Consider the following 15,763-nt stretch of genomic DNA (forward strand, 5'->3'; position numbering starts at 1 on the left):
GAGCTACTTGAATGGCAATCAGTATGTAGAAACACAGGGTCACTGTATCTGTATTCCAAGTGGGTAACTATTAGTGGGGAACATGATTAATTGGTGAATCAGGTGATCTCTGTGAGCAGTTATCAGTCAGAGATGTGGTTCACAGTCCAGTTTAAATTGTCCCCTCCCTCTCTTCATTATCCCCCTCTGTTTTAATAGCTGGTATTTGTGATGGGAGCATCTGATCCACTGCTTGAGTTAAATATAGCACTGTCTAGTGTAAGGAGAAGATTTAATGGGAAATGGTTGGCATTCTTTCTCTCCAAAGCACAGAGCAAGAGAGAGGACAAGCACTGTGCACATACAAGCATACTACGGAGTGAGAGATTGAAAGGGGGGAAACCGGCAGGGCAGGCAGCCGAGCAATCCTAAAGGCAGATCAGTGCCCTCACATTGGAATTGTCCAGCTTGCAGCCAGAATGCTTATCCTCAGCTTCATGGCGTTGGGATTTTATCTGCAGCTCCTTTTCTGCTTTGCTCTGTCTCAGACCTCCTTTGTTGACAGTGTCTTCTCCATCTCTGCAGGTAAAGGGCAACTTTATTGCATAAATTGGTCACTTGCATCGACATAATTGCATTGACATAATTGCATTGTCATAATTTTTTTAATGTTCCTGCCCTTTTTTTTTTGCCAGGTTTGGAAACAACAGCAAACACATTGATTACAAATGTCTACTGAACTGTGATTGCAAAATCATAAGAGCAGTTGGCAAATAATGTTTCTTTTCCAATTTCTGCTTTTCCTCATGCTTTTCCCCCTTTAAATCTGATTTTAAGCTACTGTAAAATCTATGGAATAGTGGTGGGCCAGATTCTCAGTGAGTGCGTGCAAGATACCGCTATTCTGCTTTCAGCACCAAACATTTGTTTAAAGAACTGCATGGTTTGTTTGTTTTTTTACTTTGCATGGGTTTAAAAATAAGTAGACGAGAGCAAAGACAAATGCATCCCAATGTATATCCGTTTCTATTAATAAGCTTGTGACCTCGTCCTGTCCTGCCGGTCTTGAACTGGATGTTAGGCAGAGTCAACATCTTCTGGTTGTGCCAGGGATATGAACAACGTCTCAGATGACTTTTGTAGCAAAGATATGGGGGAAATCTTGATAAGCACAAGGCAAAGCCCATACATTAATTGGGTTCAGGGAATCCAATTTTCCAACAAGTTTTCTTCCGGCTGTGTGTAGAAGAAAAGATGCAAGCAATGGGTAGGTGGGTGGAACTATTCACATGTTATTGTTTTCAGACTATGAAGATGGTTTTCTTTTCACTATACTTGATCCTAGCTTGCAGTCAAACAACCCTAAAGTATTTTGAGACTTCAATTAAGATTTTGCACTTTCATCCTAACTGAATATCACATCAATCTGGAACATGAAAGTGCCAAGATTCTAAAGGTGACTCAGTAGTAGTGTCAGACAGATGAACAGATGTCTCCTTTATCTTTGAACGCTAATGAAAACAACAGTCAAGGCTTCTTCAGAAATCTTTTAGAAAGCTTACTAGGAGGTCACTGTTGTGAAAAGTTTTTCTGAATTAAAAAAACACTGTTCATTTTCAGTATTATTCCTTTTAGATATATTTCCTTTAAATTCAGGGACTTTTGAAGTTGTAGTAGAATTCACTGATTAGAATCTGGAAATGTCTAATGCATTTATATAATCTTGTCCTTTCATTGTGAAAAAATTCTGCCAAACAGTGATGTGTGGTGCTCTATGACCAATTCAAAGCAATCACATTAGGAAGGGGAACAGAATGGGCTGAAGACAGAACACTGGACATAACAATTTGTTTTTTCCCCTTGAAATGTTTGCATTAGCTGTACTTAAACACAGAACTGTAGCCTCCCTTTCTTCCATCTTCATTCATAAAACTATCCATAATATAGTACTAGCTGGACTAGAGATTCTCTATTTAAGAAAAAAAGATCCAAAGACACAAGGAAGCTGCTTTTGTGTGTTTAGAAGTATGTCCACTGTGTTCAATAGAGTTTGCTCTCAGATAATTGTATGTGAAATTTCAGCTTTCTGAAGAGGTGGGAATTTGAAACATCACAGCAAATAGGTAATTTATAGTCTTTCCACATTGATTTTCTCATACCCAGTAGGACAGGAACAAAGTATCATTTAGTATTATGATATGTTTATCAAACATGATTATAAATGTTTTCAAAGGAACAGTTCCTATGTTATAATATTGGGCTTTCAGTTTCTTGGAGGGGGAGTATTTGATTCATAGTCAGTAGATTCTAAATCAAATCAAGCCTGAACTGTCCCTAGAAGCTGAAATTACTAAACTGAGCCTACCATACTTGGTCACATTATAAGAAGACAAGAGTCACTGAAAAAGACAGTAATACTTGGAACAGTTGAGGGCAACAGGAAAAGAGTAAGACCCAACATAGATGACTCAATCAAGGAAGCTACAGCCCTTAATTTGCAAGGCCTGAACAAGGCTGTTAACGATAGGATGTTTTGGAGGACATCGATTCACAGAGTCGTCCTAAGTCAGAAGCAACTTGATGGCACTTAACACTCAGATGCTGTCTGCACGCAATGGTTAAGTAGCCTGTTCAGACTATTTGTCTTGTGGAGCTAAATTCCAGCCAAGTAAAAAGAAACAGTCAAGGAGCGACCTGTTTGAGTCTCATTAAAGGAACAGAAGACTTTTTTTCCATATGCAAAAGTAATTCATTCTAGAAGGAGAAATTAGTAGTAGCACATCTTGGCTTTTGTCCAAGCTCCTTGAATGAAGAGAAAGGGCTGTTATGTGCCTTTGCAGGGGTTCATCAATTGATTTGATAGCATTCCATTGGCTAGGTGGAATCAAGCATGCCCTTTCAGTATGATGATTGAACACCACAGACTGAAACTGGATTTAAGGCTCCAAGTGACCGTATGGTTGTGACAGTGCATCTGAATAATGGCTCTGGCTTTAGGCCTCAGCCCAGAGGCAAGCATGGCCTAGTGTACATTTAGTCCACTGTGGTCCTAGCAATGTAAATGGCAAGAACAGATAATACTTCTAAGAAGCTGTAAGATGCATGCACGCAGTACAATCTTGGAATTGGGTTGCCAGCTCTGAGATGGGAAATACCTAGATTTTGAGGATGGAGCCAGTAGAGGGTGGGTTAGGGGAGGTGGGGTGGACTTCAGTAGAGCCGTAGAAAGGGGAAACTCCCCCCGGAGCACGCGTGTGCCCTGTGCCCCTGCCACACCCCAGAACACCCCCGCACCGGCGCACATCCGGTGCATCACGTTCCCACACCCTTGGCGCTATGCCACTGGACTTCAGTTGTGTGTAATGCAATAGTGCACTTTCCAAAGTGGCCATTTTCTTCAGATGAACTTATTTCTTTTATCTGGAGATCAGTTGTAATCCCAGAAGATCTCCAGCTACAACAAGGAAAGGTGGCAATTCCATCTTGGAACAATATCTGCCCTCTAGCAATTGCTGCTGGCTTTTTAGAAACCACTTCATATCTTCAAGACCTAGCCTCAGGCTCTGTTTTCTACTGAATTCTGCTAAATGGACTAATGCCCAAAAGACCTCTGTGTATGTGCAGAATATTTTTGCAGCAAAATAAAACAAAAGTGCAGTGGCACCTTAAAGGCTAACAACATTTATGAGATGTCTCAACACATTTAGGATTAAGAAGGAAGGTTATCTTGGGAACTAGAACACCTTTCTTAGAAAATGACATGCTGGTTTCATTGTAATTATCTTTGTAGTTATCTTGGCATAAACATTTTTTTTTAGCTTTAGTGTTTCTGTGTTCATAAGAACAACAAGTGTATAGTGAATGGCCTTTAGTTTGTGCCTTATAGTACTGTTTTGGCAGATGTTAGACTAGCCAGTAATAGCACTCTTTTGAATAGGTTATCATTAATGTCTTACCACTTCAATATAAGTAATTTGGATTTTGGGGGAGCATTTACATTAATGTGATACAATGTTGTCGCTTCAGCATCGATAGAAGGAAAGTATAAGAAGCTCTCATTTCGGGAATATAGAGGCCACTGAACATGTAATATTTGAATATGGTATATAAAATCAAATCCGTCAAGAATTGTTACTACCATGTAGCTAGATTTTGCAGACATCCCAAAAGCTGGTAAATGAAGGAAAATTATTTTGGAGAATAACAATGTGCTGTCTTATAAAGTTGCCAAATATCCAAGGTTGACCCTCAAGTGCAGAAGCCGAACATTTACAAGGGGAAGGAATAGGGATGAATGTTATTGTGGCTGAGATTATTTTATTGTTCATAGAATATTATTATAAGGAAATGCATTTTAAGTTTAGCTCATTAAACTGTTTTATAAATTTTGTACTGGTCAATGACCATCATATATATTATTGATCGACTGATTGACTGGCCAGTTCGCCCTCTGCTGTGCTTTCCCTGGGGCTGGTTCACATCTGCACATTCATAATTAGACGAATGCCTAGATTTGCAACCATGAATAAGCCATCAAAGATCAAAACACTCAAGAAAAAAGTAATATAACTCAATACCAAATTTAAGATACTACTTTTCAGTGGAGTCTGTTAATCATTTGATTTGTTTCATAGCTATCTTTATGTGGAACTGCTTGAGAAATTTACAACAGTTCAAAACTGTGTACTCCATATATAATTCCAAGTCAACTAATGTTAAATTTGTTACATCCCTCTTTTCTCCCAAATGGGTACCCCAAGCCAATCCACCACTGTTTTCTCCTCTTCTGTTTTGTTTTCGCTACAACAACCATGTGAGGTAGGTTAGAATAAGACATGGCCAAGGTCACCCAGCAAGCTTCCATGATAGTGAAGATTCAGACCTGAGTCTCCCAGATCCTAATCTGGCACTCTGATTGCTGTGTCATACTAGCTTCCATCAAGTGATGAAAAATAAAGGTGATTTGCATCCGTGTTTTCCTGCCTTTGTATGCCTAGCTTGGTCACTGTGTCATGTCTCCTTAACACACAGGAAGAAATGACCAGTTTATTATAATATGTATTTTTTTCATACCCTGAATACATAGTTGAGCCAGCAATCAGTCTGCTAAATGCACAGAAAAAATATGCTATATTGCTTGGATCATAGTATAGACATAGTTTCCTACAAGGAGACTATTTCTGTGTAGGAAAATTTCAATATGGGAAGAAGTGCCGTGGCACATCCAGACAGCAGCTGTTCTTGTTCCTGGTTGAGTAATTTAGCACAGAATTAAGAGCATGGAAAGCATCCTGGGGAAAAGTCTATTTTATTCCAGGGCATCTCTGTGTGCACTGTAGGAAGCCATCAATGCAAACTACTTGGCATCCCTGCCTGATATAGTCATCATCTGTCAGGCAGAGGACCAGATATACTGAATGGTTCTCTTCCTAAAAACTAAAGAACAAGTGCGCCCGCGCGCGTGCACACACACACACACACACACACACACAAACACATCCCATGTTTATTATGTGGCCTCTAACATATTCCCCAGCCCAAAGGATCCATTTTTGTACAGTGCACCTTGACTGACTTATCTCACCCAAGCCAAGACACAAGCTAAAGGCCTTCGTCCCCAGTGTGACCAACAAGAGTGGTTCTCCTTCAGTTCTGTACTTATTATCTCTCTTGGCTGCTCCCTCCATGAATAAGCCAAGATAGGAAAACTGACATGAGGACCCAGGATACAAAATTATTCTCTATACATTGAGGAAAGAAGTCAAAGAGTTATGCAGACTGTCAGTGAAGCAGAAAGGAGCTCCTGTTGATGAACTTGTTAACTTCAGTCATAACCCACCTTTCTCACTGGGCACAAAATCTGAAAAGCAATTCAATCAGTTAACAGATGAAGTAGGACTCTATTTACAGAACTAGAAAGGCAATGCAATTGAAAACTGGTCTAATGACATGTCACAATGAAGAAAGGGTGTTGTAAGGTAGAGGACATTGAAATAAAATGAGAGATGATATGTAGAATAAACAGTGTAATTGACTACATTAGTTTCTCCTTATAGAAGTGTCCTCCTGTGCTGTTCTATTGCCATTCTAATCCCTTTATGAAGAAAAAAGCCTCCTAAACTTCTTTTCTGTTTTGCATGTTTTGTGAATCATAGAAATCTGGGGAGTCTGCCTGACCCCCTCAGACAAACTATTTAGCAAGGTGGGGACCATCACACAGAAATACAACTGTTCAGTTGTAACGAATTAACAAAAGATTCTGTTAATATTTACGTATACAGCCTTTTCCTCATGAGTCTTTGGGCCAAAAACAGCAGTGTGGGCCAAAAACAGCAGTGTGAGAACGGTGTGAAAATGGTGTAAAAGGGTGTAAAAGGGTGTAAAAGGGTTTATACTGTTTTCACACCGTTTTCACACCGCTGTTGTTGGCCCATGCGGAATCAGCCTTTTACAAAGTATCCTGCCACCAAAAGCCACGTTTTAGCTTTGGACTTCTGCACACTTTCGTTTCACTTGTTTGGTTCTTTTCCTCCATTGTTTTAACAAACACTTTTACCACTATGTTTTTCCCTGAGCTGTTTCCAAGCCAGCTTCCCTTGGGTGTGCAATCATATTGAATCGGTGTTTCTTTCACTGCCTCTCCAAACAACCATGTAGTCCCCATGTAGTCACTCAATTTTCCCTTCATCTCTTGGTCAGGAATTTCCCCCCACCCATCCCTCCATTTCCCCCCTTCTTTTTTATTTTTTGTGAGGATAGATTCGCAATAGAGTGCCACTACAAATGCATGGGTTAGTGCTATGCTAACCTTCTTTTTTCCACAGTAAAAGAACAGGTTTGTCTTTCCTTGAATGCTGGAGTCAAGCTCATTCCATATTGCCTTTAACCTCAACTGTAAAAGAAAAAAAACTGAAGCTGTCATGATAGACATAGTTATTTTGCGATGGGATGGGAAATTTACATACATTTCCACATGCTGCACATTGAAGGGTATACCGTGCTGTACACTGGGAGAAATGCCCTGATTTCATCTGTTTCACCCATTTCCTTCACCATGTATACCTCTTTTTTCTTGAGGAGAAAAAAAATTAAAATATTTTATCTGCTCTCAAATGTGTGACGGTTCAGTGATGTGCACCATTTGCAAACAAAAGTGGATGAATGGACTTTCTGGAGGATATACAAATGTATGCAATAGTTAATTGTACTGTGTTTTGTGGCAGCTATTGTGAGTGCAAACTTTTCCAGATTCAAAGAAGCTGACAAGAATGTTTGAATGTACTTGCAACAGAGTGATTCTCTAACATGCTATTGGTACTCAGTTTAGAAGTTCCGCTCAGAGAATCTCGGAGAAGAATGGAGCAGTTTTTTGAAAAGAGAACCACAACCACAGTGGTCAATCAGGGCAGAGTAAGTGAAGTCATGTGGATGCATTAGTGATAATGCAATAGGTTGTGTCCTCGCTAGAGTGTTTGTGCAAAAAGAGATAGAGATAAAAAGGGGCAGCACATCCAGCCCAATCATTCCCGATGTCACAACTGATGTGACACCTCCCACCAAATGAATTGCATACAAGATGAAACTGACTAAACTGAAAAAAACCAACATTGAAAAGGGAGGCATATGGACAAAAATTGCAGAAAATGATTCCATGCCTATGGGTGAAGAAGAACTACATTTGGTCTTATAATGAATCTGTATGGTATTCTAACCTAGAGAACCGGGTTTGAGTCCCCAATCCTCCACCTGAGTGGCAGAGGCTTATCTGGTGAACCAGATGTGTTTCCACACTCCTACATTTCTGCTGGGTGACCTTGGGCTAGTCACAGTTCTTCGGAATTCTCTCAGCCCCACCTATATCACAAGGTGTTACAACAGAAAGGAGTTTGTAAGCCACCTTGAGTCTCCTTACGGGAGAGAAAGATGGGATATAAATCCAAACTCTTCTTCTAATGTGTTCACAGTAAAATTTTTGCTCAGCCATGTTCTGTTGGGGACCTCAGACCAGGCCCTCTCTCTCAGCCTAGTCCACCTTATTGGGTTGTTGTGAGCATAAATGAATGAAAGGATCCATGAACTATGGGACTGTTCTAAGCTTTTCAGGTGAAGTAAAAATATATTAGACTCTGTTTTTTTTAAAATCCATGACAAGAAAAAAATCACCTGAGGTGTCTCAGTAATCACCTGATACAACTCAGAAAAGTAATGCAATGGATTACTTTTCTTTTATTCAAAAAAGTGATCAGTTTCTAATAGCAAGTCTTGTTATTTATTTATTACAACATCTGCACCCTGCCTTTGCTTTTGGTTTAAGGTAACTTACAATAATAGTTAAAATACTTTTAATTCAAAACCAAATTAAAACAACAAACCTGCTGTAATGGCAGACAGTAGGAAGGGACACCCCATTTATTTATGTCCTAAATCCTGTATACTTTACATATTTAGTTGTCCTAAGCCTGGAATCCCAGATAATTATTTTTGTCTGGCAAGATGACAGCTTCTTTTTGGAAAACCCTACTTTATACACTGCGCTTGCCAAGTGTAAGCCTAGTCACACTAAATAGCCACACCATTCCTGAATGATGACTTATCTTTCCTAACGTTATAAAAATACTCTGCTATTTTCCAGATATATTTGAAAACCGGTGGCCTTAGGGGCCTGTATTCTTGTCCCTATAATGTCTCTCCATGGCAACGACATGTCACAAATAAAACAGCTAAAGAAGCTACATGGCGGTAACTGGCATTTAGAGGGAAACAAAACGTGAGATGTGAAGTCTCTGACAGGGCAATCCGAAATGGAGCTTCACCATTTGAAATAAATGGATTAAGAAGGGTGCAACTCTCCTTAGGATTGCAACGTAAAATGCTGCAGTGAGGAGTGGCCACTTGCCCTGAGGAAGAAGTTTGTGGATTTGCAAAGGGCAGCTTTTTTGCCTTTTACCCAACATAACCCCTGTAGAAGTAAAGTGCCATGCTGTTCCTGGAAGTAGAGAAGGATCCTGTCTGCTACAGCCAGCCGGATTTCTTGGTGCTGAAACATCATTTCTAAAGGAAATGCTTCAGGGTATTACATTACGTGAGCGAACATGTGATCCTGCGTTTTCATGTAGTTATGGTGTAGCAAAACAACAGTTGGTAGTAACAGATCTGGGCTGAAGGCGTGAATATCTGCAGATGTGCCTTTTAATATCTTCTCAGGCAGACATCTGTTTCTAAAGATATCTCTGTTGTTGGTACAGTTTCTTGATGATGATGATTTTTTAAATCATGTGATACAGGCTGCGAGCCATGCTAACCCATTAGGCAAAATGAAGTTCCTTTTAGCATTTGTAGTATCCAGATAGTTGCTGGAGAACAGGCACTAATCGGGAAATTGAGCTACTCTTTGCTATATTACATTCTTGGAGACATACTAAGTTGGTAGGAATTTGAAACTGGTTTTACCTGGATTAAGTATTGAGGGTATGTAGGGAAAAGGGTGAGCAGCAACTAGTTTAAAATTTTCTTTAGGATTTGATGGCCCTGATGTAATTAATATTGCCTCCCTTTGTTCTGCTTTCTACCTCTAGCTATGATGTTGGTGTAAGTGGTAGGTTTGTAAATTAACAGGGTATCAGAAAGAGGCAGAGAGTCTCCAGTGTTTGCTCTTTCAATGGGATCTAAAATTTGTTTTTCACGTTTTATTTTTTATTAGTAGATACAGTAATAAGAATACCAAGAGCAGAGAAGGGGTGAATATATGCAATTATTTCTAAAGTAAATTTACAGTTACAGAAGAGAAATCCAAAGCATGTAAAAATTGATTCATAATAACTAAATCAAATCCTAGCAAGAACCTCTCACTGTACATTTTCAACCAGTATTGCAACATTTCCATTATTTAAGGTAACAGTTCTCCATGACTCCCTATCTTTAATCCGATGTTCACAGAAATGTTTAATCTGACTTTCACAAAAATGCTCATCAGATATTATTCTACTCAAAAGCATTACATTCCAAATTCCACCCACCCACACACACACACGCCCCTGACAAGAAGAAGAATATGAAGAGTTTAGATTTATATCCCCTGCCCCTGCTTTCTGAATGAACTGTGACTAGCTCAAGGTCACCCAGCAGGAATGTAGGAGTGGGAAAACAAATCTGGTTTACCCAATAAGACTTAGCTGCTCATGTGGAGGAGTGGGGAATCAAACCAGTTTCTCCAGATTAGAGTGCACCTGCTCTTAACCATACACTCTGCTGGCTCTCCAAAACAGATGGTACTTTGTTTCTAGTATTTTGTGATTAAAATTATGATCATGTTTATCATAATACATGCATACAACATGCATGTTGTTGACACCTCTTTTAAATAGCCAAGGAAAGCTGCAATACTGAGAAACTTTCCTAAGTGTAAGCCCCACTGGATAACATGGGACATACTTGTGAATAGACTACTCAGGATTGCTCCCTACAATGCTCACTGGAGTCATTGGGGCTGGAAACAACAGTCACAGTGCTAACCCCTCCACTGGGAAAATAGCCTAGAAAGAAGAAGTCATTGGGACTGGACATTCAGTCATTGCTTGAGTCATTTCCAGTAGTCTTGCCCCATGTAACAGACATTCAATCTTTAAAATTAAACAAGTTTCAGAACTTCCTCCAGCAGATGGAATTTATGTTTGTATGTAGTTATCAGGTGTAATATACCACCTGTATCTTATTTTAAATTTCTAAAAGCAACAGTAAAAGTGTGTGTGTGTGTGTGTGTGTGTGTGTGTGTGTGTGTGTGTGTGTGTGTGTGTGTGTGTGTTAAACACCATCAAATCACTTCCCACTTATGGTGACCCTATGAATCAATGTCCTCCAAACCATCCTCCAAGGAACTCTGGGACTGATCCTGAACTTAGGGAATGGTACCAATGATGTCTAATATATGAATGTAGCCCAATATCCAAAATGGTTTTTAGAACCTTGAAATCATGGATAAGAATTGCTTCAGCTCCGTACTTAGTAAATCACACTTTCCCAAAATATCAATAGGCCTTTTCTAGGAGGCACTTCAACGCATTTCCATCAGCCCTGTTGATAGGGAGGTTTCAAAAGTGGCCCATGGATACACGCTTATGCCCATGTGCTAGTAATGAGATAGAGACAATCGCTCACATACTATTGCACTGCCAATTTTGTATAGATGTTATGAAAAACCTGATACTACCCTTCTTGTTTCCACACTTTGACCATTCTTGTCCCCTTATTTGCCCAAATGAACTTTTAGTTAATTTCTTGTTGGAGGATAAAGACCCTAACACTACATGTCAAGGGGCAAAATTTCTTTATATTGTCATAAGATTACGTTGTCCTAAGGTTTCTTGTGCTTAGATCCTTTAACTGTTGCTGTGTGTCGTTTTACTCTATATAATTAATGTTAGCGTGTCCCCTCGAGAGGGAATGATAGCGTAATCCTGGATATATAAATATTTATTTATCATTTTATTATTTTTTATACTGGTCAACGACTGGGATAATGGTACATGAATGTAGCCAAGGGCATGAAAAATACCTACTAAGTTCTTTTAACAGAAGCTACTGAGTTGTCTTGTGGTCCCACTGACTTTTAACTTAACATGCTTTTACATTTGTAATGGAGCACACAGCATCTCTCTCACAGTGGATCATAAGCTGTGTGAGTTTCTTGAAACAGGTGGAAAAATTCCAAACAACTTCTGTCTTCAGTGATACATTGCAATGTGTTCACAAGAGCGTAGTTGTATTTTCAGTATTGAGTTCTGCAAAATGAGGACAATTCTAACTATCAATTTTAAAGGTATGGTTGCTTAATTTTGTACAACATACTCTGAGTGTACAGGGCTAGTATCTTGGGCCTAGGTAGGTAGGGTTGCCAGTCTTCTGTTGGAAATTACCAGGAGAACTGGGGGAGCAGGGAGACTGGGGGAAACAGTATTGTGGGATGCCAAGACATCACGTCCGGTTGAATACATGGAAGTGCATCACTGCATTGTGTAATGCTCTATGAGTTCCCCAATCTCTAATGTAGAAAACATAAAAGTCATGGAAATTCCTAGAGTGTCATGCAACAGGTACTCAACCAGAGATGATATCATAGTGTCAAATGATGCCATTTCCTCTCCCATTTTGTTCCCAGCAATAGGTTTGAGCATAGGAGTAGGAGTTTGCTTGCCATAGCAGGCAACTAGGAGTCTTTTCCAGCATCTGCTACCTGAAATCATTAAAGTAAAGATGCCAGGAATCGGTCCTGAAACTTCTGCATGCAAAGCAGGTGCTGTACCACTGAGCCAAACAGTTGTCCACTTTTCTGACCCTTTCTTTGCAAGCAGTCTGTTTCCTGGCATACATTACATTTTCCTATTCCATTCAATTTATCAATGCTCACACACTGATTGGTCATGAGCAGATACAGAAAAATGGCAAAATACATACATAGAAATACTGTATTTACATTACAGGATATCATTATCAAATGCCTTGATTGTATTCCTGGTAACGTATCATTGTTTCCAAATCTCACTTGCACAGCATTGTTTAGATTAAGTTTATAAATTATCCAAAGAAGTCAATGATCCATGGAAGTCTTTTCCAATTTTCCCCACAATCTAACATGAGAGACAAAATCAAAAGCTTTTCTTAAACAGATAAAGACCATATAGACTCTGCCTCCAGATGCTTTAGTATATTTTCAATCATATAGGCAAATACTGCACAGTGATCTAAAGTAGAATCCCATCTTTCAAAACCTGACTCAGAAGGCCTAAGAATCTGGTTATCTGACAACCAGATTTGTCATTTCATTGGCAAATGAGAACTGAACAACTTACTTGAACAAGACAATAAGAGAATTGGTCTGTAATAGTCAGGAAGAGAATAGTCAACCTTTTTATGAATAGGAACAATTATCAAGTTTAGCCAAGATTGTAGTATGAAGTCAGAATTACAAAATATTAAGAGGAAAATCTTACTCCAGCAGGAAACATTACTCTTAAATATTTCGTTAATAAAATCATGGATTAGCTCACAGGTGTCAAACTCACGGCCTCCCGATGTTATGAACTACAGTTCCCATCATCCTCTGCCAGCATGATGCATGGCAGGGGATGGAGGGAACTGTAGTCCATAACATCTGGAGGGCCGCAAGTTTGACACCTATGGATCATTAGCTGATATTGAATATACTGCTGCTCACAGTCAAAAAAAGAACCAAAAATATTTTCAGAGTAACATTTCTGGCCATTCTGGCCATGAAAGTCTTCAATGAGACATTGCTGCAAGATTATTTGTGTGAAGATGTGCAGCTCTCTCTTCAGGTTTTATGGGGACAGGAGATAACCTGAGGGAGCAATCCCGAGCAGGTCAACTTGGAAGTAAATCTCCAGTTACCCAGTGGGGCTTGCTCCCAGGAAAGTGTCTGATGAATTTTAGCTTGACCCTCTTCTCCAGGCCATGAGAAAATATATTTCTGGGGAGCAAGTTTTGAAATAAAAAGAAGCAAAAAAGTTTTGGGTGTGGGGGCAAGAGTGAGAGTCTAGAACACTTTAAAAACTTGATTTGCAAAGTAAATCTCTTCTTGAAAGCAATCTTAAATAAGACTGCTCAGCAAAAGTCCCTTTGTATTCCCAGTAAAGTATCAGGATTCAAAAATCTTTACACCCTATCTTTCTCTCCTCTCCTCCATTTTTATTCACACAACAACCCCGTGTGGTAGGTTAGGCTCTGTGACTGGCTCAAAGTTGATCAGGGCTTGTCTTGCACCTACTGTACCCTTTTAAGTGCTAGGCTGAAATCTTCCTCTTTACACAGGAGTTTATCTCTTCCATTGTTTCTACAGTCTGTTCTATGAGACTCTTTTAAAGATTGTAAATGCTTTAAGCTGTAGTTATACTCTAGTAGGGATTTTTTTAATGCCGTGTTAATTTTTTATAAATCTTTCTTGGGTTCTTACCCTGATGGAAATCACCCCGGGCGGATTTCCTGGAGAGGCAGAATGGAAATGTTCTAAACAGATAAAAATAAAAGGCCATTAGTACCGAGGCTTCATTAGATGTACTCAACAGCTTTATGCTCTGCCATTCTTGCTATAGCTCCTTTGATTCAGGACTCAGTCGAGTAACTGAGATGATTTAATTAAATGAAGGGGGATGCCTGACCTGAAGTAGCACCGGGGATCTTGCATATTTGAAATAATTGTGTGTCTGTTGAGAAAATTATTTGCTTGGTTTGTTGTTGGTGTTGATAATGGAGATTAAACTGCCCACATCACTGGGGTGTGTATGTGTGTGTGTGTGTGTGTGTGGGGGGGGGGGGGGTTGTCAATAAAATTTTATCAAATGTGTCCAGGCAGGGGAAGGACACACAGGCAAGTGGAAGGCATATGGATGGGTGAGGGGAAAAAAGGAGGATTTGAGAGGAGGTCCTGGAGGCGAGCAGAGGGAGGCCTGGCAACACTGCCTGGAGCCCCCATAACTTGGAACCAACCCTGATTATATCCATTAAAATGCTAACATTAAAGTAAGCTGCCAAGTCTACGCAGGGGCAAGGGATTCCATAGGTCCAGGTCCAGTGGCATATTGTCAAGGGGACTGAGGGTGCGCAATGCACCGGGTGCGCGCCCCTGCAGGGGTGTGGCGGGGTGTTCCAGAGGTGTTCTGGGACATGGCAGGGGCAGGGTAGGGGTGCAGGGCACATGTGTGCTCTGGGCACAATTCCCTCTTGCTCCACCCCTGCCCAGGTTATGTTGCCTGCTGCTGATTGCAACAGCAAGAGAAATTTAAAAGAAATGCAACCTCATGTACTTAACGGAAGTTCTTGCTGGAAGGGTCAAAGGGAACCTCTAGGAATTGCCAGAAACTCTATGGTTTATTGCACCCCCTCATCCTCCTATTGGTTGCCTGGCAACCCTACATTAATCATTGGAAGATTATACCTGAACAGAGTTCAGCACCCACTTAAGTGTTTTTCTGGAACAGAGCCATTCTTCCATTTGTAGCTTCTCTCATTGACTTCCAGTTTAACCTCCTTCTTTGACTTCCAGTTCAACCTCCTCCTTTCAAAGATGATAAAGAAACCACGTTTCTTACAGTCAGCATCTCAGATTGGCTCTGAGAATCAGGCCGTTTTCTATGGCAATTTCCGGCATTAATTTTCTAGGGCATGGGGTTACAAAGTAGGCAAAAGAAAATGTTATTTTGCCATTTAGGCTGTTCATTTTAATAACATTATTACAAGCAGGGTATAGTACAGATATAAAATAGCAATGCTTACAGATCAAATTTTGTACCATGCTGTATGGCTGTTGAAGTGCTTCAAATTACCCTCCAACCAACTGTGCCTCCCTGATATGCTCCCCACAAGCCAGCTCCAGTCATCAGACCAGAGCATACAAGTAGCACCTCCACACAGATCAGTTTGAAGGGTTTCTGCTCTGTCTTGGGCCTCCTCAACTGTCCGAGATACGTGGGTATCAAAAATTTCTCTCCTTGGCTGGCCCCAGACAAATCTGTAAGAGACTCTGACAATTTTGTTGTGGGGTTTCTGTTAAATAATACAGTTGCCATGCTCTCGGAAAAAGTAGCAACATTTCTCTTACAAGTAATGGAATTATGTAAGTAATGCCTAATGCTAGACATAGTTCCTCTGTCTGTGTTTTGATCTTACTCTTGCTTTGTACATTACAAATGTCTGGTAATGTACTAAAGCCTATTTTATATGCCTAATAAAAGTTGTTGTTATTGTTTGTTGTTGGGCCTCATCTGCTTTCCCT

At 40.0% G+C, this 15,763-nt stretch overlaps 1 protein-coding gene across 1 annotated transcript in view; it reads left to right on the plus strand.

Moving 5' to 3' along the window:
• The first annotated feature begins 415 nt into the window (after positions 1 to 415).
• The window catches only part of COLQ (collagen like tail subunit of asymmetric acetylcholinesterase), a 53,853-nt gene continuing 38,505 nt past the window's right edge, over positions 416 to 15,763 (plus strand). Inside the window, exon 1 of the mRNA XM_048510967.1 lies at positions 416 to 564. Coding sequence (XP_048366924.1) covers positions 459 to 564 — 106 coding nt within the window. The 5' untranslated portion in view covers positions 416 to 458. The remainder of the gene's footprint in view (positions 565 to 15,763) is intronic.

This window comes from Sphaerodactylus townsendi, linkage group LG11, assembly GCF_021028975.2.
Source record: "Sphaerodactylus townsendi isolate TG3544 linkage group LG11, MPM_Stown_v2.3, whole genome shotgun sequence".
Lineage (NCBI taxonomy): Eukaryota > Metazoa > Chordata > Lepidosauria > Squamata > Sphaerodactylidae > Sphaerodactylus > Sphaerodactylus townsendi.